The sequence below is a fragment of the Oxyura jamaicensis genome, chromosome 1 (assembly GCF_011077185.1).
Source record: "Oxyura jamaicensis isolate SHBP4307 breed ruddy duck chromosome 1, BPBGC_Ojam_1.0, whole genome shotgun sequence".
Taxonomy (NCBI): domain Eukaryota; kingdom Metazoa; phylum Chordata; class Aves; order Anseriformes; family Anatidae; genus Oxyura; species Oxyura jamaicensis.
Genome location: NC_048893.1, coordinates 160,243,229 through 160,265,808, shown reverse-complemented (window position 1 = coordinate 160,265,808; position 22,580 = coordinate 160,243,229). Strand labels below are relative to the sequence as shown.

At 34.5% G+C, this 22,580-nt stretch overlaps 1 protein-coding gene across 4 annotated transcripts in view; it reads left to right on the top strand.

Moving 5' to 3' along the window:
* SCEL (sciellin) overlaps window positions 1-22,580 on the top strand; it is a 51,719-nt gene that overhangs the window by 19,800 nt on the left and 9,339 nt on the right. For all 4 annotated transcript variants that reach the window (XM_035320111.1, XM_035320103.1, XM_035320088.1 and 1 more), the window contains 8 exons: window positions 318-386; window positions 2,053-2,118; window positions 5,700-5,765; window positions 7,798-7,830; window positions 8,826-8,897; window positions 19,156-19,215; window positions 20,269-20,325; window positions 21,349-21,408. In XM_035320111.1, coding sequence (XP_035176002.1) covers window positions 318-386; window positions 2,053-2,118; window positions 5,700-5,765; window positions 7,798-7,830; window positions 8,826-8,897; window positions 19,156-19,215; window positions 20,269-20,325; window positions 21,349-21,408 — 483 coding nt within the window. The remainder of the gene's footprint in view (window positions 1-317; window positions 387-2,052; window positions 2,119-5,699; window positions 5,766-7,797; window positions 7,831-8,825; window positions 8,898-19,155; window positions 19,216-20,268; window positions 20,326-21,348; window positions 21,409-22,580) is intronic.

Below are 22,580 nucleotides of genomic sequence, written 5' to 3'. Positions count from 1 at the left end.
TCAGAAGCTGAAAAGTTTTACAAGTAAAAGTTAACATCATATTTAGCATGATCATAGATCATATTTCAGGGACCTACTTAGACTGTTTGTGTATTAATACACTAAATTTATATTAAGTCTACTTCTGTTCTAAACGTATAGTGATATTGATGAATTTTTAATCTGTACACAGGACAAAACGATGCTTTATTTCTTAATTTTATTGAAATTGGTTTTAAATATCTAGGGTATGTTTTATAAATAATACATAATTTTTATGTATTTATTTGTATGTACATAATTTATAAATAATCTTTTTTTTTTTTTTTTTTTTCCAGAATTCCAGGCAGAAGTGATATTGATAACATAAATAAGTCTCCCACTCTGAATAATAAACAAAACAATAGGTAAGAGTTTTGGAAACTTTATCATGTAAGTATTACATATCATTTATCATGTATTCATCTAAGTTACATATATGTATCAGGAATATATAGAGATATAATCTGTATGGTATATAGCTTAACTGTAGGCTTCATTTCACCATCTGTCATCTGGAATGTAGCCATCCATACCTAAGTTATCATAGACTCTTTTTACAGTCAGTGAGATGAAAAAGAATCTTTTGGAGGACAATTCATCTGATGTCTTTCAGATGTTTTCTTATTCTTCAGAGTAAGAGGAATTTTCCCCCAGAACTGCAACATTTCTCCACATGGATTAAAACAAGGACTAGCAAAAAAAAAAAAAACCACCTGCTTCATGTTTTCAGTGGATAATACCACTGAGCATTGACCAATGGAAAACTTGAGAATCAAAATTTAAAATATATTTTCTGTTGATAGCAAGGCTAACTGATTTTTCCAACTGAAAGCAAACAGAAAATTTAGGGTTTATTTGACAGATTTTCTCTTCTCAGAAGATCCCTTTTTCATTTTGAACAGGTTGAAGCTAATTTTTCTTTTAAAATAAGGTAGTACAAAATCTTTGACATGTTATAAATAAGTCAGTTGTGATTCAGAAGTGGCCACAAGATATATCTAACATGTTTCAACATCACTGAAAAATTATTTTCTAAAGAACCTAAAGCTCTACTAATTTGTTTTATATATATATATATATATATATTATTTTAAAAAGTGGAAGTCAAAGAAGCTCAGTTGCCATACTTATAAGGAATAAATATATTACTGTGTGCCTTCAGCAATGTCAGTAGAGTTCTACAAGCAATAAATTGAAATGAATACAGTTGCTAGTGAAGACTCAGCCTAGCAATTAAATGTCATCTTACGAAGTGCTGAGATTTCACTCTGAAGAGCAAATGAGTATCTCTGGCATTTAAAGTTCAAGCAAGGTCTTTTAAAAAAAATATGATTTTGTACCATAATGTTGTAAATCATACTGATGATGATGCATGAAATATCATATAAATTGGATTTTGTGATATTTTTAGGGAGATAATTTAATAGACCTACCATGAATTCTGAAGTGACACTTAAGTGAGACTTAAATGGTATATATTTTTTCCTGCCAGACAGTGATAAACAAGTTTTTAAAACTCTGTTCTTCAGTTATTCTCATTACACTAAGAATTGAAGAGGGCAAGACAATAACTTTTTGATGAACTGTATGAGAAAAATCACTGACTTGGAATTTCTGTAGTAAGAAATATGAGGGATATCAGCTCTTTTTACGGGCATATCATAAAATAGAGCAGCATTGCCATAATTAAATAAGAAACATAAAATTGAAAGTACAAAACCCAAAGATATTAACATTTTAGCAGTTGGAGCCTGAAGTGTAGATATAGAAATAAAGATTTTCAGAAGTCAGAAATTAATATCAAGTAAAGACATATTTTTAAGCATCAGAATACCTTACAGTGTTCCAAATCTGATAGCTTTTGAAGTGTTTCCAAAATTTCAGTTGGCATATGTAAACATAATTAGACTATACCAGAAAGCTGTATCTTTCTGATAATGGAAATTTCATTTTTATCCTTGTTTTCTCATTTTAAATGATGCACTTATTGAAGATGATTAACTGACTAACTGAATTATATTTACTTAACAGACAATCTTGGACTCCTAATGCATCATCCACAAACACTGCTGTCACTTCTCCAATCAAGAAAAAAAGGTATTCATTGCCACATTTTTTTCCAGAGGATATATAGCACTGAATTAAACCTCAGTATTGTATCACAATTATATTGAAAACCATTATCGACTTTTTCCTCTATCAAGCTCTAACATTTCAGCAAGCATCAGGGAGAACTCATCTTTTCCATGCTCTGTTTTTTTCCTTGGGAGTACTGTACTACAATATTTTCTCTGTACAGCCAATTTGCAAGCTCTGTGGACATAGCACAATAGATGCTAATTCTTCACTGCAGCCCCTAACTCAGCAAGAGTGTCTTTACAGTGTCTAAATTTAAAGAATTGTAGCTCACACTAATTGCAACCAGCTGAAATCTTTGATGCCAAACTTGACCCTGTGCTGTTTTCAGTACATATGAAGTACACAAAGGTTTTTGGCATGTTACAAAGGTAGCTTTAAAAATATGTATTTCAGATAGTATTGGCTGAACAAGAGAAAAAAAAATGGGGTTTAGAACAAAGAACTACATTTTTTATTTAAAATGTACTGCTGGGGAAACCTGTACATTTATCATGGAATCCTGGGATAGTTTGGGTTGGAAAGGACCTTAAACCTTATCTAGTTCCAACCGCCCTTCCATGGGGTCATTGAAGTCATGTATGCTGTCTCCAATCACTTCCATGTCCACCATATGCCTTAACATGGTTTCCAGGAAGATCTGCTCCATGATCTTACTGGTCACAGAGGTGAGGCTGACCAGTCTTTTAGTTCCCTGTGTTCTCCTTTTCACCCTTTTAAAAAATGGGGTATTGTTTCCCCTTTTGCAATCACTGGGGTATTCACCTGACTGCTATGGCTTTTCAAATGTGATGGATAGTGACTTAGCAACTTCATCTGCCAGTTCCCTCAGGTCGCTGGGATATCTCAGTAAGTCCTGTGGACTTGATTTTCTCCTATGCAGCATAGGACTTCATTCCTCCAGACTCTTCTTATTATTCTTCATGTCCCAAAGTTTAGCTCTATCTGTACTTTGTCTTTCCTGATTCCATCCCTATACTCCCAAGCCATATCCCTATAATCCTCCTAGGATGTATGTCCCTTCCTCCACTGCTGATACATTTCCTTACTGTGTTCTAGTTTGGTTAATAGGTCCTGACTCAGCCATGCTGGTCTCCTGCCTTCCTTGCCTGATTTCTTGCATGAGAGAAATTGCTGATTTCTTGCAATTGAAAGCTTTTGTGTCCTAAGACAAATGTCTTTTCTGCTCCTTTATTCCTGAGGGCAGTTTCCCAGGGGGTCCTCTCCATTAGTCCTTTAAACAGTTGAAAGTTTACCTTCCTGAGCTTTAGCGTCCTGACTATACTTTTTCCTTGGCCTATATCCCTCAAGATGTTGAATTCTACTAGGGCACAGTCACGGCAGACCAGGATACCTCCAGTATGGTGTTCTTTAATAAGTTCCTCTACACGGGTGAGCAACAGGTCCAGTAACACTTCTCCTCTGGTTGTTCTTTCAATCCTCTGGACTTTGATTAGAGGACTGGAGCACCTGTCATACAGGGACAGGCTGAGAGCTGGGCCTATTTAGCCTGGAAAAGAGAAGACTGAGCGGAGACCTCATCAATGCATGTAAATATCTGAGGGGAGGGTGTTGAGAGGATGGAGCCAGTCTCTTTTCAGTTTTGCCCAGTGACTGGACAAGAGCCAACTTGCATAAACTGAAGCACAGGAGATTCTGGCTGAATATGAGGGGGCATTTCTTTACTCTGAGGGTGACAGAGCACTGGCACAGGTTGCCCAGAGAGGTTATGGAGTATATTTGAATATCTCCTTATCTGGAGATATTCAAAACCACCTGGATGCCATCCTGCGCAATGTGCTTTAAGTGACCTTGCTCGGCAGGGGGGTTGGACTGGATGATCTTCAGAGATCCCTTCCAACCTCAGCCATTCTGTGATTCTGTGAATAGAAAGTTATCCTCGACACACTCGAGGAGTCTCCCAGGGTGTTTTCAGCTTTCTGCACCACTTTTCCAGCAGATGCCAGGGTGGTTGAAGTCCCGTAGCAGGATCAGTGTGGGTGAGCATGATGCTTCCTGTAGTTGAAGAAAGAACTCTTCATCAACATCCTCCTCTTGATCAGGCAGCATGGGGTAAATACCAACCAAGAAGTTTCATTTTTTTGGCTTGATATCCAATTTTTACCCATATGCTCTCAATCTGTGCATGGCTGTTTCTTAAGACAGCTCTGTGCAATCAATCCTGTTGTTTTTGTGTTTGTTTTTTTTGTTTGTTTTTGCATAGAGGGCAACCTCCCACTACCTTTCCTTTCTTGCCTGTCCCTCCTGAACAGTTTATAGAAGCTGACTGCAGCACTCTAATCATGTGATTCATCCCATCATGTTTCAGTGATAGAGATCAGATCATAGCTTTCCAGCTGGACAGTGGCTACCAGCTCCTCCTGTTTGTTACCCATGCTGTGTGTATTAATACAGACACTTCAACTGGACTGTCTAGCTTTTCTGGTAGAACGTTTTTGGAGGGCTGGGGAGCATTCATCACTACTCTGGTAGGTGCATTCTTCCACCTTGTAGCTTGCAAGTGTCACAGCTGAGGACCCTACCACCCAAGTTAAAGCCCAATTCACTAAGTCAACCAACCTGCCAGTGAAGATTCTTCTTCCTTTCCTAGACAGGTGGATCCCATATCTCTCCAGTGATCTGTTTTTGTTGAGATACATTATGTGATTAAAGAAACCAAAGCCCTGGTGATGACACCAGTTGCATAGGCAGGTATAAATCTGCATGAGTACTATTCTTCCCACACTCCTATATCTGGCAATATACAGGAGGCTATCTATTGGGACCCCATCCCTTCACTTGTGCCCCTAAGTCTATGAAGCCATGTTTTATGTATCTTTTCTAGTTACATATTCTGTCTGTGATTTTCTTTTCCATATTCCATGTGCAAACATTATGGTCAGCAGTATTATAAAAGTTATAAAATGTTGTTATAAAATGACATTAAAATGTCATTGTCTTCATATTAAAAACCTTAATTTGGAAGTTTATGGTGTTTTCAGCCCAGTAGCTCTCTCCTGGCTCTTTGAATATGTGAAAGGTAATCATCGAATTGCATTGTTTATGGTACAATTGCTTTTTCTACACAAACTGGTTGAGTGATAGGTTTGAGAAAAATTTAAAAAATAACTGAAGGTGCTTGTGATGCTTATACGACCTCTAATGCCAGCCTGAATGTTTTTCTTGGGTTGGTATTTGACACCCTCTGCTTGGGCTGAGGGTACATTCTGTTGGGCTGTGTTTTCCAAGAATTATATTTTTGAATCGTTCATGTTGCAGAAAAGACTGTCTGGAGTCAGAAAATACATTTTATACAACAGTAATTAAAATTACTATGTTATTTCCAAGTCCATTCAGTTGTCTGAAAATATAATATAATAATTATAATAATTATAATATAATATAATAATAATAATAATTTAAGAACATTTACAGGCATTTCTGTAGCATTGCTGAGATTCTAACATTAATTTAAAGTTTTTTACTTTTCAGTCCCATAACATTATACTAATACTCAATAACTTATTTGTTAACACTGACAGACAATCTTGGATGCCTCCCCCAGTTTCAAGTAGTAAGACCACAACAGAAACAGTGGAAACCAAATTGTAAGTACTGATGGATATTGGGTATTTCCTCTTGTAATTTTGGGCTAGAGTTGATTTCAGGAGGAAGCCAACAGGACAATACTTTGAGGGATGTACAATGCTAAGATATCATTGGTAGAGAAAGCATCCCATGTCTAAATACTTGTTTGGGCTCTTAGATTGATGCTTGTTATTGATGGGTCTGAGTATGTGGAGTGCCAGTGACTTAAGGTTACATAAGTGCTCCCAAAATTATCTACAATGCTTGTATGCTTTCTGTGATTTTACTTTGGACTGTTCCAGTTAGCTCTGTACAAGGCAAGTCTGCTATAGAATAACTAGTCATATGGGCAGGAATCTATTGGTGTCATTTGGTCAGTCAGGGGCTAAATCTAAGCCCTTTTGCTTAACTGTGTGGACACTACCTCAAAAACAGCTTAGTTAACTCCCAGTAAGGTGTCCAAGAAACAGTTCAGAAGAAAATCTCAAGCTAAAGTTACTTGCATTTGAATGTTTAATGTTTATTTCTAAAATCATGGTTGCTTTCTGGCAGATCAGAAAGAGAGAGTTGTGTTCACATCTAAAAGAAGAATATGGGTGACAAAACATTTGTGAATGAACATTCATGATATTCTTTGTTTAGGTTCCCTACTGGGTGCATCATGATCTTGTGCCTCCCTACTTTTAATCTGGGAAGCTTCCAACATTAGTACAAATGTATTATCAATGATCAAAATTAAATCAAATAGAAGTGAATGGATTGTGGTATTGGGTAGGATTCCTTGGCATCCTAGGTAGCATTTCTATCGAATTTCCAACACTGGAGGACTCTAAGATGATTCCTTAAATCCAAGTTTAGCAATTATTTTAAATCTTATTCTGCGTTTACTACAGTCCATCTGTTTGGCCAGGATTCAAAGTCACTCACCACCCAGCAGAAAAATAGCTCCTAGATGCCAAAGTTTATTTTATTTTAAGTCGTTGCTTAAAAGAAAAGTTGATTATGTCAACTGTTATGAATTTATCTGGCTTCATTTGAATATCTTACTGTATCATGGTAATATTGAAAGCACGGGATGTATCTTTACATGACACCTGCCTAGCTTCCAGTAAAATGTTGGGATTCCTTCTCAGCACTAATTACCCAATTACTCCTTTATTATACAGGGATGACCAAAATACAGGCATATTCTTTATGAAGTTTTCATGACCCTTGTCATCATATAACAACAATGCCATCAAGGACACTTGGTTAAAAAGTGATGGACACTAAATGATTAATTTATTTATCTTTGAAAAGTTCTTTGAAGATGTGTGAACTGTATGAAACTGCAATATTACTATAACTAATAATAGTTAGCAAAGAAGAACCTTTCATATGCTTGTGGGTTTCAGGAAAGTGTCATGCATAGATGCTAATAATAATAATAACAGTTTTAAAAGGTCACTATCAATCTTAAAGACAGCTGGAGAGAAGACCTGTGTCTTTTCTTCAAATATGAGAATGGCCTGTCTTCAGAAAGGGAGTTCAGCAATTAAATATTTTTTTGTTGTCAGATTATTTTTTAATTTGCTTTTCTGATTCTGAGACCTGATTCTAGCATTCTCTATTCAAGCATGACATGAACTTCTGTAGTGCTTTGCCTTAGTTCCAAACTGATTAAGAACACTTTACAGAACCCTTAAAAGAAATTGCAATTGAAGCTAAGAATATAAGAAGCTGAGTGTAACTGATTTATTATTATTATTATTATTATTATTTTGGCTGTGGAATATGTGTAGGAAACAAAACACTACTGATCAGAGTGATTTACTGGAGAATGTTAATTGGAGAATTACTGTCTTAGTAACATATAAAGAATATGATCAGAATTTAGTATTATGCTACTTGGGTTAAACAAGTTATGTTCTACATTAAGAAACAAAACTATAATCTTGGAAACAAGGAAAAATAAAATCAATTGCTGATGACTGATCCAAAATCTTGTAAAGTGCTTCAGTAATGACATTTTGTTGCCTGTTTTCTGAAATGTTTACTCTTCTTTCTCTACAGGACCACTTCAGAAAATTCAAAGGCTCCAACAAGGTACATCTTGTTTACTTTGCTTCTTAATAGATTTAGAAATGCAACACACCCCTGTGCACACATCGATTATTTTTACTTATTTATTTGATATAATGTATATATATTTAATAAAAAGACTGTATAATTTATTGGGAGGGGGGGCTTCCTCCATAGCCAGTGTCCCAGAAGTGCATGAAAAAGTTCCTTGCAGAACTATAATTACTTTTGTATAGTTTAGAATGCTTAATTGGATCTTTATTGAAAATGAAAAAAAAAAATAAATTAAAAACTACTTTACAATTTTAATTTCAAAGTTACAAATGTTTTTAATGCAACTATTCCTTAATGCTAAACTGTTGTTTTGAAGTGAGAGCGAAAATAGGAACAGGAATAGGTAAGCAAAGTAAAGAAAATAGTAAATTAAAAAGCCATACACATACAAAGGCTTATAGTAAAAGGCATTAATATATGACTAATTGAGCTTATCTGAGTATCATCAAAGGTTGCTCTAATTTTAGAAAATAAATTAATTAAATCCATTCATTAAAGTACATTTCACATGGCCTAAAATAGGAAAATATTACTTAACTAGCTTGTAATTTCATGGTTTATGATTAAAGGACCTACAAACCTGACACTGTTTAATTGCCATCCTAATAGAAGGATTGTCTAAAGAAGCATGAACTCTTATTTTCAATTGTATCGGCCACCTTCTTACTTTATTATCATTTTGTATTATTCCAGTAGTGACCAATCTAACTGGTCCTGTCAGACCAATCTGACACAAATAAATAAAAATATGAAAATATAAATATTTACTTTTTTTTTTATGTATACGTTTTATATGTATAAAGAATATAATAGAAAAAAATCTCAAAAAATCCAAACTCACTGTGGTTACGTTTGTTAAAAATATACATCTACAATGATAGCCCATATAAATGTTATAATGTGTTTCCAAATATCTGATGCACTGTTTTTGTTTTTTTTTTTTTTTTTCACAATTTGTATTGTAGTGCTGCTTTTTCATCAGAACAAGTGACCCCTCAAGAATCAAAGACTGATGTGGAAGATAAAGCTACAGCAAGGTAAATAGCAGACATAGTCAAAACAATGTTATAGTGTGTGGTAAATGTGATTTTAAGTACTTCGTTATTTTTTTTTCCATATTTGATAGCTTTTTTTAGATGTGGAGTGTGATAAATGCAGCATTCCTCTATTCCTAACAAATGCCCTGAAAGTATGAACTTTGAGTTCCACCTTGCTAACTTACCTCAGATGTTTACGTTTTTTTATTCTTTCATTGTGTCTAGCCTGCATCATAAAGAGTAGGATATATATAGTTGCTGCAAAAGAATAGAAGCAGATGAATTGCAGTAATATGGATTATATAGTATAATTTCTTTGGGCTTCAGTAAATTGTGGGAGCAGTACTATCTTCACACAGTTATGTACATAAGTCTAAATTTATGTACTCTACTGTTAAAATTTTAAATAGTAAAAAATAACATATACCATTTAGTGTGACAAACAAGTATGTTTAAGCAGATGCATTTTGTCTTGTGGTATGTTAGACGGCATATGTAGTAATATATCTTATAAATGTATCCGTGTATAGAATATCTTGATAACTATTGGTGGAAAAGACAGAAATGTTTTTTTACTGAAATTCCAGTAAACTGTAAGGTTCTCTACTAATGGAGATGGCATATTTTTCAAAACAATCAGCAATACCCATCTGTGGTGGTTTTAAACTGATGGGCAACTAGGCTTCACCATGCTGCTCTCTCACTCCCCCTCCTCAAAAGAACAAGGGGAGAAAATATGATGAAAAAAAGCTCATGAGCTGAGATATTTTGACTTAAAAATTTGTCTTTAACCATAATAAAGTGCCTGAACATGCAATTAAAAAGTGAATTAATTAGAAATAGATTGGTAATGCTAAGCTGTGCAGGTACTAAAATGAGTTTAGATTAGCTAATTGGATTTCATTTGATTCACAATGTATAGTTTTCTGAGGTCTAAAGTCACAATCTATATTATTTTGAATCATGTCCCCTCCCCTCAGTATGTAAAAACAAGAAAAAATAGGTAAGAATAACATGCAAAAGACATGTGACAGTGTAATCCCTAGGAAAAAAAGCAATGCTTCAGTGAAACATTTTCCTGTCAACAACTGTGGGAAATCTTAGAGAATTAGGTATGCCACTGTATTAACTGGGGAAGTCACAGCCATTCACTTCTAAAAACGTGTTAAAGTCTTACTTAATCCCCACTCTCAATCAGTCGACATTCATCATCCCCCGGTGGCTCTCATTACCATATCAAGCTTTGTATTGCTTTCCCTCCATTGGCGGAGAGCTGGAGGAATATTTGGTCTACAAGTTACTATGGTAACCTTGCGCTACAGCTATTTGTGTCAGTATGTAAACTATAAGTAGCCTGTAATCTTGGTGGGCAAAATTCCGCCCTCTCTACTCTTGTCATAATTCCTTTAGATTTGGCTGGTGTTTCAGATGTCAACCATCTGCTACTCATGTGTCAATTTCACAAAACCACAAATTTTGCTTAATTTATGCTAACCAAATATGCATTAAGCAGCTGCCAGCAGAAGTGCTTGTCTTCTATTAAAGATGCAATTATAAATACTGTGCTTTTGGAAAAAATGATTGTGCCACACAGGGGAAGTAAACAGTTACATGAAAAATACTTGTAGTAATAGTGAAATTTATTAAAAGTTATCTTGCTTCCTTTAATTTAATATATTTTATTTAGAATGGAGAGATTTTCAGGTCATGCATTTTAAAGTTATACTTAAATTATTATTTGTCTTTCGTCAAGGATTCTGATTCAGATGTTAAAGGCATAATGGATTAATTTCAGTACAAAATAAATAGCAAATGGTAATTGGTTTTCTACCAAACTAGTCAGTGATACAAAGAAAACTTCTGAAAGGGACTTACCTGAAAAGGTATCTCTTTCAGCTAAGAATTAAGCTTCTCTGGGTACTGTTCCGTGCCAGGCCTGAGCCTGATTCTGTTAAAGTAGAAAATACTTTCTGCATTGTTTTCAAATAGAACAGTTAGATGTAGTATCTGTCGTAAAGCCATAACAAATATAGAATACATTGAGGTATAATTAACAAATGACCTCCACATTTTGGATGCAGTTAACAGAATAGAATAGGTATCTCACCATTTTTAGGGTGTCTAATGGTATATATCTAGTTAACATACATAAGTAGGCAAGAAGCCAGTAGAAGCAAATATAACTCTGTCTAATAATTATTGTGTATTTTTCAGAGTATAATTGGTTGTCCTCAAATAAGGTCTTTTGGTCTCTCTCTCTCTTTTTTTTTTTTTTTTTTTTGTTTTGTTTCTTTACTTACACGTTTTAGAGACTATATAATGCTTCAGCAGACCTGTAAAATGGTCTGAATGACGTTTGTGTCACTCAAAATATGTTGCAAAGAAAGGTACTAAAACAGGAGTCACATAAGCATACCCATAATTCACTAGTAATGACTACAGCTAGATCTGGCTTTGGCTACAATGACAAATTACTTTTTATGGTTAGGAGAAGTGGCTTAAAACTTTCAAAATTGTTTTTGATAGTAAAAATTAATAGTTATTTTTGATGATACATTTTTGCATTTCAGTAAAAGGCAAAAAAAACTTAATTTACTTTCCAGTGACAGGGACCTTCTGCCTCCCCATTCTGACAGATTTGGCTTTGAATGGAGTGCTGATTTACAGCTTTTCTGCATGTTGATATAAATGATTTGCTGTTGCAGAGCTTATGTGGTGAGACCCAAGCCCTTTATTCCTGACTTAAAAGTTAATGCAGCGTTTGCAGGGTCATACGTATTCTCCAAGCAAAACTGAATAAGTTGTTGTCCTTTCTTCAGTGATCTTTCCCAGTCTATGTTCTACAAAACGTCCCAGTCAACAGCTTCTTCCCCTTTATTTAACTCTAAAAACCTCAGGGGTAAGCATTACGCTGGTTTTGGCACAGTTTAAATTGGCTTTCACAGTTGACTGCAGAGCTCTTCAGTTCCTCAGCCTTTGGTCTGAATGAGGGCTCCTGGCACTTATTAGTGAGCATAGTGGTGTAGAAGAAAATGCATCCTGCCTCAGAATAAATGCCACTGTCTTCTCAAAGAACTTTACTCTTTCTCATTTATACATGACTAAGTGTGATATAGAGACAGTAAAGCAGCCATAGATGGCAGATGAAAATTCAGACAGGCCCATGATATTAACCTTTATTCAGTGAGGTGCCTGACATGCTTAATATATTCTAGACTAAACCTTAGTTCAGATTTGGAAGGCTCACTTGGCAGCGATTTGTTTCTGTAACTTTAAACTGTCTTCCTCTGTTCTGACATTATTAGGTAAGGGCAGAAATGCCCTTAAGGTTTTAGCCAGATTTCATTAGTGCAGCTTTTACATATTCAGTCATGGCAGAGGGAACAGCTGTAGATCAGATGCTTTGTAGGAGGTCAGCTGGGAAAGATCACTGAAGAAAGAAGAAGAAATAAAACTTGTTTGGTGTCATATTTAGAAAAGTCAGTGCTGAATATAGAGATGGAGGCTGCTTGATGGTTATCGGCAGATTTTAGGAATCATGATCAGTATTCAGACCAAGGGACTTCTTGCTCCGTATAGCTCACCATGACCTCATGGCCTCAATTGACCAAAAGAGACAACAGACAGCATGGTGTTCAGTTAAGATTCTTGGGCAGCTGTTTTCTTCATCATACGTAACATTTTAAGCAAATTCTATACAACTCTTCTATCAGCATCATTATCTTCTTAGAAAAAGGGGGTCACCTCGGTATTTTTTATAAGCCTGCTCATGGCTTGTAATCAGAAAAGAAATGGAGGTCTATTAAAAATCTTGTTTATGACTTCTTCAATATATGCATCTTGATTATTGAGGAAGATGCTTATGATAGAGTGAGTAGATGTAAAACCTCATTGAGTATCCTGAGATTTGACACTAAGTGTCCCACAGATTACAGACATTGCAGCAAGTCTTGTGAAATTTGTGTGCTCCTGTTTTTTCATCCATGAAACTCCACCTACAATACTGGAGTCTTTATGTGAATTGTTTGTGTATCAGCAAAAAGGAATGATGAAATTATAAGTAATAAGGCAATAAATCTTTCAGGAATTAGAGAACATCTAGACCTAAAAATGGGCTCAGCAAGACTTACAGGTTAAGTATGCATCCACTGAATGAGCAGGAAGTTGTCACATATTTTCCTGCCTTATACTCAGAGGATGCATAGTTCAAGAATATGGCCAGGGTCTGTTTAAAATTTCTTTTCTCACTCTTTCCCACATTTGTCCAGGATCAACTTCAGTTTGGCCTTAGCATAAGAAAAGTCAGAATAATGTGATTAAAATCTTAAGATCTATTTTTGGATTATGTTTTTCTCCATTGCCTTCCAAATTTTCAAATACAAGTGTTAGAAAGGTTTTCATTGCTTTCATCAAACAATCAGTGACTTTGCTAAAGCTCTTTGTTAGGCAATGATTCATACATTTCCTTTTTCTATGACATTTGGAACTTTATCTGAATGTTTTCAAGACCAATAAAGTATTACCTGTGCTTGAATGTCAGGATGGGATTCTCTTGCCTTTTCCTTTTTGATGGTGATCTGAATTGTCACCAGATAAACCAGAATTACAAAACCATTATTCACTGAAATAAATGAGACTCACAAACATATCTGACAGAACAGAAGGACTGGAAAATATTAGAGCTTTATCTCAAGTGAACTGAGTTAGAACTCAAATGCAAAGTGAAAGTTATAGCAAAATACAGATGACTCAGTTTCTCTGAGTTTTTAATACAGAGCATAACAGGAAACAAATCATACTTGGTGGTTATATCATACACTAATTTTGATACCTTTAAAAGTTTACTTACAGAATATGTCTATAGGTCTTTTATGCATTAAAGCAAGAAAGACATGAGTAAAATGAGATAGCCAAAAGGACAATTTTTCTGTAAATGAAGAAACTTTTGATAATACTGATTCATGGTTACAGATATTAAGCTTTTGAAAATTAGCTAATTTTCTGAGAGCTTGTTACACAATCCCTGAATAATTTCCCTTTTTTGTTTGTGTCTGAGAAGCGCAGAGGTTCAAGATATGGCAGAATAGGAGTGTCTGGTTAAAGTAAGCTATAATTTTTGCATGCAGCCTGCCTTGACAGCTTTTTTTAAACCTACTTTACTTATCTTTGCTAGCCTTTTATTCTGCTGGACTCTTCATTAGTTGTCAAATTTCTAATCCTATTTTACTCAAGGTGCTTGAGGCAAAATAAAAGGCAGCGGCATGAGGCCCACAGTGGTCCAGTTGCACATAGGTTTTTCTGACCTTCAGATTAGGGCTTCCATGTAGATTCATAGTGCTATTTTAAGCATTTTTCTGCAAGGGAAAGTTAAAAGCAGAATATGTATATATATATATATTTATATTCCTCTGAATACAGTTACTTACAAAGGGAAAAGTAAATGAATCAATAGAAATGTGCTCTATACTTCTGTGAAGATTACAAGCACAGCTAGGTCTTAATTTAAGGCTTAACATTTTTATTTTTTAATACATGTATTAATTTTGTCAATACTTGATTTAACAAATCATTTTGTATAAAATATGACAAGAAAACCCTCTGTACTGCCATTCCAAGTCTTTTTTTTTTTTTTTTTTTTTTTTAATGCAGAATACAAAAACATATATTTGTTATGCTGAGTTGGGTGTTCCTAAAAAATTCCAGTCCTGTTCTGATATTTCATCTTCTTGAATTTATCAACAAAGAATATATTATCCTCCTGGCAGGCTGTCTGTCCTGCCTCCTTCTCATCCATTTCTAAAAATACTCACCCCAGGCAGAACGTTTGTAATGGTGTAGTGGCTGTCTGAAAATACTGTGTTTGGGGCATCCTTCAGAAGGACCTTTGAAAAATGTCAGTACTCTGTTACAAGCTACCTACCATATTTGAAAGATATTTCCCCAGGTTTGTCTAAATTGCTGTGTGTAATCCCAGAAGTTTTATGCTGTTGTTTTCCATCATCATCTATATCCTAAAAAACTGTTGACAAACTAAAGAAGTATGAATTAAATTCAGCCAGCCTTGGACATTGACGTAGTTTATTTTTTTCAAATGACAGTTATACCCGAACTGGAAATAATTCTTCACAGTGGCTTTTCACTGCATGTGATTTTCTGGTATTAAAGGAGCTTCTTTAATATATGACCTTATAGGTTAGTCTCTTCCTCACATTAATACTTGACATCTCTTTTACAATTGTTATTAAATGTGACACTTGGTTATGTGGTTCTATCCGCATTGATGTCCCATGTGTACTATTGCTAAAGTAAATGTCATTTTGCTAAGGACAGCTAGAGAGATTTAAAAAATCCCTGAAAGTATGCCCTATATCTAATCAGATAAATTCACATTTACCTACTAATTCCTGCAATTAGCCCTATTTTTTGTTTTATCCTTTTATAAAGAATGGCTCTCAAACATTAACTTCAGTTGCTAACCTGTGCTATGCTTGAACCAGTTGTCTGAAGTTGTATACCATGTGATGTCTCCTTTGCACTAACCAGCTACCTTAAGTCAAAGATCTTGCAAGATGTCAGCCCTAATTGCGTGCCACAGTCATGCCAAGCAGCTGTTGCATGAAGTTGAAAGTTAGAGAAGTCTTACCGGTGCAATAAATTAATATCTTCTAAGGGTTATGTTTTACAGATGAAGTTTTCTTCCTTAGGAACCATAAAACATAGCTGAACAAGTCAGTCAGCATATATTTTTGTGCTGAAAACTGCAGCTGCAATTATTTCTGTTCACTTACTAGGCCTCCTCAGGGTTAGTATTCTATAAATCAGGCTGCTTGTTGTCAGGGTATATACGCTCATGCAGCCTAGACTTTTATTACTTTTCTTACAATCCCTTCAGACAGCAAGTAAAATCCTCCTTGCAAGCCAGTTAGTGCATTCTAACACTCCAAGTATTGAAAATAATGTATGAGGAATTGCTGGCTGCATAGTCATGATGGTCTGAAGTCTATGGAATAGGACTACCTCATCTATCCCTCACATTGTGCCAGGAATTAATATGGGCCAGGAAACACATTTCTAAAGTAATGATTCTTAAATTATTGCAAGCATGTGAATCTATTTTTGTTGTGATTTACAAAAAAAAAAAAAACAGTATGTAAAAGGTGAACTATTTCAGATAACTTTTGTTGTTGTTGTCATTGTTTGAAAATTCTGTAAAAAGTGAACAGAGCAATTTAAGGTAAAGCAAATCTGAAGTTACCCAGGAAGAGAGTTAAAATACATATAAAAATTATTAAAAGATTGGGTTTGTGGCAAGAATATTTTCTTCTGATCTTGAGGTGGTTTCTGCCTTCTCCGTTGACAGAAAAATGTTAGCTACAAGAAGAACAAGACTGTAAGTGATATAACTTACCAGAGTTCTACAATCAGTTTTTAGGGTATTATTAATTACATTATGCACCTTTTGATACAAGACCATTAAGACATTTTAATACTTCTCTCAAAGATTAATACAAAAAGTTCTTGTATTTGGGCCTTGTAGTAGGAACACATTTTCAGAGAATTATGGAATTATTCAGGTTGGAAAAGACCTCTAAGATCTTCTAGTCCGACCTTTAACCTAGTAACTGACAAGTCCACCACTAAACCATGCTAATAAGTTTTACGTCTACACATTTCTTGAGGACCTCCAGGGACTGTGACTCAACCATTTTCCTGGGCAGCCTATTTCAGTGCCACACAACCCTTTCAGTACAGAAATTTCTCCTAATATCAAACCCAAACCTCCCCTGGCACAATTTAAGCCATTTTCCCTCATCTTAGCACTTGGTGCTTGAGAGAAGAGCCCAACTCCCACCTCACTACAACCTCCTTTAAGGTAAATATACAGTAAGGTCTCCTCTGAGCCTTCTTTTCTACAAGCTAAACAATCCCAACTCCATCAGCCACTCCTCATAAGACTTGTTTTCTACTCTTCACCAGATTCGTTACCCTTTTTTGGACATGCTCCAGGACCTTGATGTCCTTCTTGTACTGAGAGGCCCAAACTTTTGTCTGCATACTATTTGATTTTTTATAGGAAGGTGTCTTTGATTAATTTATCTGATTCTAAAAGAATAATACCCAAGAGATATTAAAAAATACTAAATTGAAATTTGGAAAAAAGTGAATACAATATTACATATATATATATAACTTGAGTGAAAATGTAAAGTGTATCTATTTACTGAGCTAAGTCTTAAAAAAGGTTCCCCAAAAAAAGGTTCCCCAAATGCCTGTATTCCTTTGAAAATCAATCATAGAAGCAGGGTGCTGTAGGGTACAGATCTGATACTGTCATAGCCTTTCTGTTGCTTCATGCTATGAGTCAGCAAAGTAAGCAGAAAAGCTACTGACCACCCTGTTGAGTAAACTGCATATAAAGCCATGACTGTTCACTGAATGAACATGAGCCTCAAATCTACTGCTTTCTGTGTTTTTGGTGAGTACACAACCCTAAGGCTGATAAATACTTGAGGTTTGCAAGGCACAGAAAGATGATAATTGACATAGCTGCATCCACAAAACTTGAGTAGACGTTATAGAAGACTTGAGATGCATATTTTAAACACTTGTGAGAACATAAGGGCATAGAGGATTCAGGAGACAAGTAATAACATATGCTTTATGCAAACCAGATACATACACAGCTGAATGCTTAATAATAACTGTGAAAAATACAAGTGAGCAAAGTAACTATCTGAGGTCTTATTCATGACTTAACTACTCATCTTACTATTGCCACCTCCAAATACTGGGGAAACAATATGTTTTCCATTCATCAAGGAAAGATAAGGTTCTTGCATAACTTCATGACTCCATGTTCTGGAGAAAAGCTCTGAATAGCATGAAATCTGTGGTAAAGAGAATTTGCAAAACTATGTAATATATAGGTTATTCATTTGTGACTGGTATGGAATTCTAGCTAATTGGCAGTGGACTCTGTGCATTGAGCTGGTTCTGTTTCATTCATAAAGAAGCAGATATCCTGATAATCTCATCAAATTGAACCTCAAAGCTGACCAACATGACCAAGAAGAAGTTTGAAAGGTCTGTCTTTATCTTTCACTAAGGAGCTGTTTCATGACAGAACTGTTCAGAATGAAATGTCAGCAACGAGACATATGGAGCATTGTCAACTACAAAGTTATAAATCAGGCCCCACTGTCAAACTATCACAAACATTGTTCTTTTCCTATTGCCTTCTTCTTAAGACAAATTTGCATATATATATATATTTTTTCCAGACAATTTTTGTTGCAAGTTAAGGTTACTAGATGGTAATTTTATAGATAATTTTATATGGTAATTTTATATGGTAATTTTATAGGTAAAATTGTTGAAAATTTTCAGTAGATGGGTTTTCAGTTGAAAAATGAATTTTCATGGAAATGAGGTGTTTTACAGAAACATATTGACAGCATTTAAACCCTCTGAAAGGAAATAAAGGCATTCAAGCATCACCCTATGTTTGGTTTTGATACTACTAAATGTTCAATTCAAAAAAGTATAAAAGACATTGCATTGCATTTCTAATAGTTACATTACTTTATTGTATATATGTTTACTATTATTATACTGAAAAAGAGAAAAATAATTAAGCAACAGACTCTAATTTGAGAACAATTTTTCCCCTTAAATCAGATAATAATCGCTTTTATGAAAGTTCAATAATCGGTGGATGTAACTAGTGCTCAGTGTCCCTCAGTTTAAACTTGGAATTTCTTGTGAGAAAGGAGAATTTAATTGGGAAGGAGTAGGTCCAGACAGCCTACAAAATAGACTAAATGACTTTTTGACTGACTTAGACATAAAGGATTAGTCCACAATTACATTTTAGATAAGACATTGTTCAAACATATATCAGGAATATTTGGCTGATTTAGGATTCTGGTAAAGATACTTATAGCATGTTAGAGGACAGGAGGTATTTGAAGTTGCCCATGATATGCTCAGCAGGAATTATTATTTTTTAGACAAGTGTAAGCTATAATTTGTTTCCGAAACCTAATATGCTGCTTGTAGCAAGAGTGTGTGCTTATGTGCATATGGCTGATTCTGTGAATATAATTGAATTACTAAAATGATATGTGCTTTGAACTTCTTATCAATTTAATTTCAACTTTCATAAAGAATGTGAATTATCATTTCTGTTTAAGTAATTTTAAATTGGCTATTTTTTAGCCAGCTATACTAATTGTGATTTGATCTGTTTTTTGTTCAGGAAACAAGATCTTGATGACCTCATCAAAGTAAATCCAAGGTCTTTCACAAGTGACAAAGAGTAAGTCTTCAAAGTTCTCAGGCCCTGATTTTCTAAGGCAGCGAGTAGTTTGTGATGATAAGAATGTTAGGAAAGGTAATGTTGCAAATCTGTAAAATGTTCCTAGATATTATAATAAGTAGAATTCCTTATACAGAATTATATTAACATGAATGTAAAAATACAGATGAATTAATGACATGTGCACTGTCAGCTGAACAAGTGATATCTATGGCAAGCTTCCATACTTGCCTTACATGCTTTCTCATAAAACTCTTACAGAAATATTTTAATATATTTAGGGAAGGGGCATTGAGCAAATTATTGTAGAAATCATGGATGATAAATGTTGTCCCAACAGGCTGTAACAAAGTTTTTAAAAAAACAGTTTAAAGTCAGTTTAAAAAAAAATCCAGAGGCAAAGCTTACATATAGTTTCATCATACTTCCAAAATTAAAAAAAAAAAAAAAAAAAAAAGTAATAAAAGTAATCTTTTCTTATATTTGAAGTTTGTGAGTCTCTGGATACTTACCTTTTCGGTACAAGGACAGACATAATTAATGCCTTCATTGTGATGACACACACAGATAACTTGTCATTCCAGAAGCAAAAATTATGTAGATATTTGGACATATTTTTAGGTGTTGTCTTTAGAAGTATATATTTTTTAGTCTAAATAACACCTTTATTGGGATTAGGATGTTTGGAGTCTATAATTTAATACTAAATTCTTTGGAAGGTTCGTGTTTCTCCTGTGCTATTTCCACTGGCAAAGAAGAGTTTTTAACTATTGCACTGATATGTTTAAACAAAACCTGTATTTTCTTGTCTGTCCTAGATAATATTTTTTATTTAATTTTACAGATCTTTACCTTGCCAGTGGAAAATTGTTAACATATTTTCTTATTATAGTCAAGAACTTAAGTGTCTGCTAATTCTGAACATAAATGTAGCCAACAATTTAATTTTATCCTTTTAAATATGTGTATAAGTATATTCCTTTATTTTATTACACTTTACCTCTTCCCAGCTTGAGGAAATATTGTAACGGCTGTATATGTTTTTTGTTTCAGAGGAAAGGACCTTGAGGATATTACTGAAATAAATGCTGCTTCTCAGAAAAATAGGAGGCAAGACTGTCATCTTTCCCTTACACTCTTGTAAAATGTGTTTGGTTACATAATGGTATTAATAGGTTCTGTTATATGAAGATCATTAGGGGAGTAAAAAAAAACTTTGATATGATCTAACTTTAAAAATCCCTATTAAATATAGGATAGTAAAGATAAGTAATTCAGTGTGGAGGATAGTATTTATATTATTGTAGCTCTTAATAGTCAGTGTGTGACCATCATTTTTTTTAAGTTATAGACCATTTAATAGAAATAATATTATCAAATCAGTTTTTTTGCAGCCAGTGAGTTACTAGTATAGATGTGGTCATATAGTCCTAGAGAACATATACAGACCTAAATAACAGTGAGAGAAATCTGTGCTGGATATATCAACAAAGCAGATAACAGGCTTGTGACATTTCTATAGCTCACAGTACTGGTGGCTGTCCTAAATGAAATTATGTTATCAAGTTAAAATGATATAGCCATAGTCCATTTACAAGATGTAGTCAGACACTTCAGCTCTAGCGTGGGAAGATGAGATGCAACGGTCATGAAATGCTACACAAGTGATTCAGACTGGATATAAGGCAGACAGTCCAGCAGTGGAACAGGGTGCCCAGAGAGATTGTGCTATCTCCGTCCTTGGAGATTTTCAGGGATCAACTGGAAAAAGTCCTGAGCAAGGTGGTCAGAACTCAGTGCTACCCCTGCTTTGACCCTGGTTTAGGGACTTCCCTAGGTCCCGTCCAACCTGAATTACACAATCCTATATAGGATTTAATTTAGCACTTTTGAGTAGCTAGTCAAACTTTTGTAGTGACATGCTGGAGAGAAACTTTGAACTGGTTTGAACTGGTAACAATAACTAACTAAAAACTTGTGATTTGAAACAATATTGGTACAGAGTGTAGTGAGAAATCTTCTTTGTTAAATGTATACCATCTTTTTCTTTAACATAAATGATTCAACTCATTTAATGTGTTTAAGTTGAATCAAATAATTTGATTAATTCTGAGGTGTTTCTAACTTCCACAGGGATGAAGACCTTGGTGATCACACTGTAGTAAAGTCTGCTGATGACCAAAGCAAAAAGGGGTGAGATTCAATTCACAATTCTGTCTAAATTTTTAAGACCTAATATCAAGAGTTGTAGTTGTTTAGTGTGGTATCTGAAAATGCTAATTATCATACAAACCAGCAGATTTTGCGTAATTTGAGTAAGATATCTATATTATTTCTAAAATGTGCCTAATTAACCAAGTATAGCAATATAACTGCATGTGCTCTGATAATGATAAAGAATAACTCAAACCTATAATCTCTTGTAGTGAAGGAAAATGAAGATCCACATAAGTATTTTTGTACTTATCTAGGTGTTTTGTGAGCTCAGCCATTAGCTTCTCAAAGAAACTTAAGTAAATGCATTCATAGTTTTTAAAAAATGCTACTGGCTTGTCAACTAATGTGAAGCTAGTATTATGTTTTCAGGTACCAGTGATACAGTATTTGAGTCTTCCAATAATTTGTATATCTAAATGATGAAGAAAAACAACTACACAAGTACTTTTATTTTATTTTATTTTTTATTTTTTTATCCTAGCAGTCCCTCTTGACAGTCCAATCAGAGAAACATTTACTGAAAATGTACAGTGAATGAGTTTCTCTTTTAGTTCTGAAAAGAAGCCTGCCAGATTAGGACTAAAGCACAATAGAGGGTGCTGCTTCTTGCAGCATGCTATGCATATAAAACAGTGACCAGTACTAAGCGAGGCTCATTTAGCAAAGCTTCAGACCTTGGCAAGCTCACTGAAATAAATCAAGCTACAGACCAAACATTCAGAATTAAGGTTTATAATCATCAAGCTGTTTCAGAATATAACCTCTGGCAGAACCAAACAAGAACAGCCTTTGTCTGAGCTGCTTGGTAAAATCAAGAAAATTATTAGCACTTATTACTTAAATCCTACAATTTGTCTGACAAAGTTTATTCTTATGTTTGGTTGCATATCGTATTTATGGCACGGGAAACTGCAGAAGACAAGTTGTATCATAATCCTGCTTGTACAAATTAGAGTTTATGTATCTGTTTAGCTGGTCATTTCAGATAAAAATATCACTGTAGTATATATAGGGGGGAAAAATTGCCCATTGCTGACTTGGAATTAAAATTCAGTAAAAACAATAAAACATTACAGAATATGGCTAAGAACATGCAGAATGTTATCAACCATTGAAACATTAGCATTCAGCTGAAAACATCATTGGGG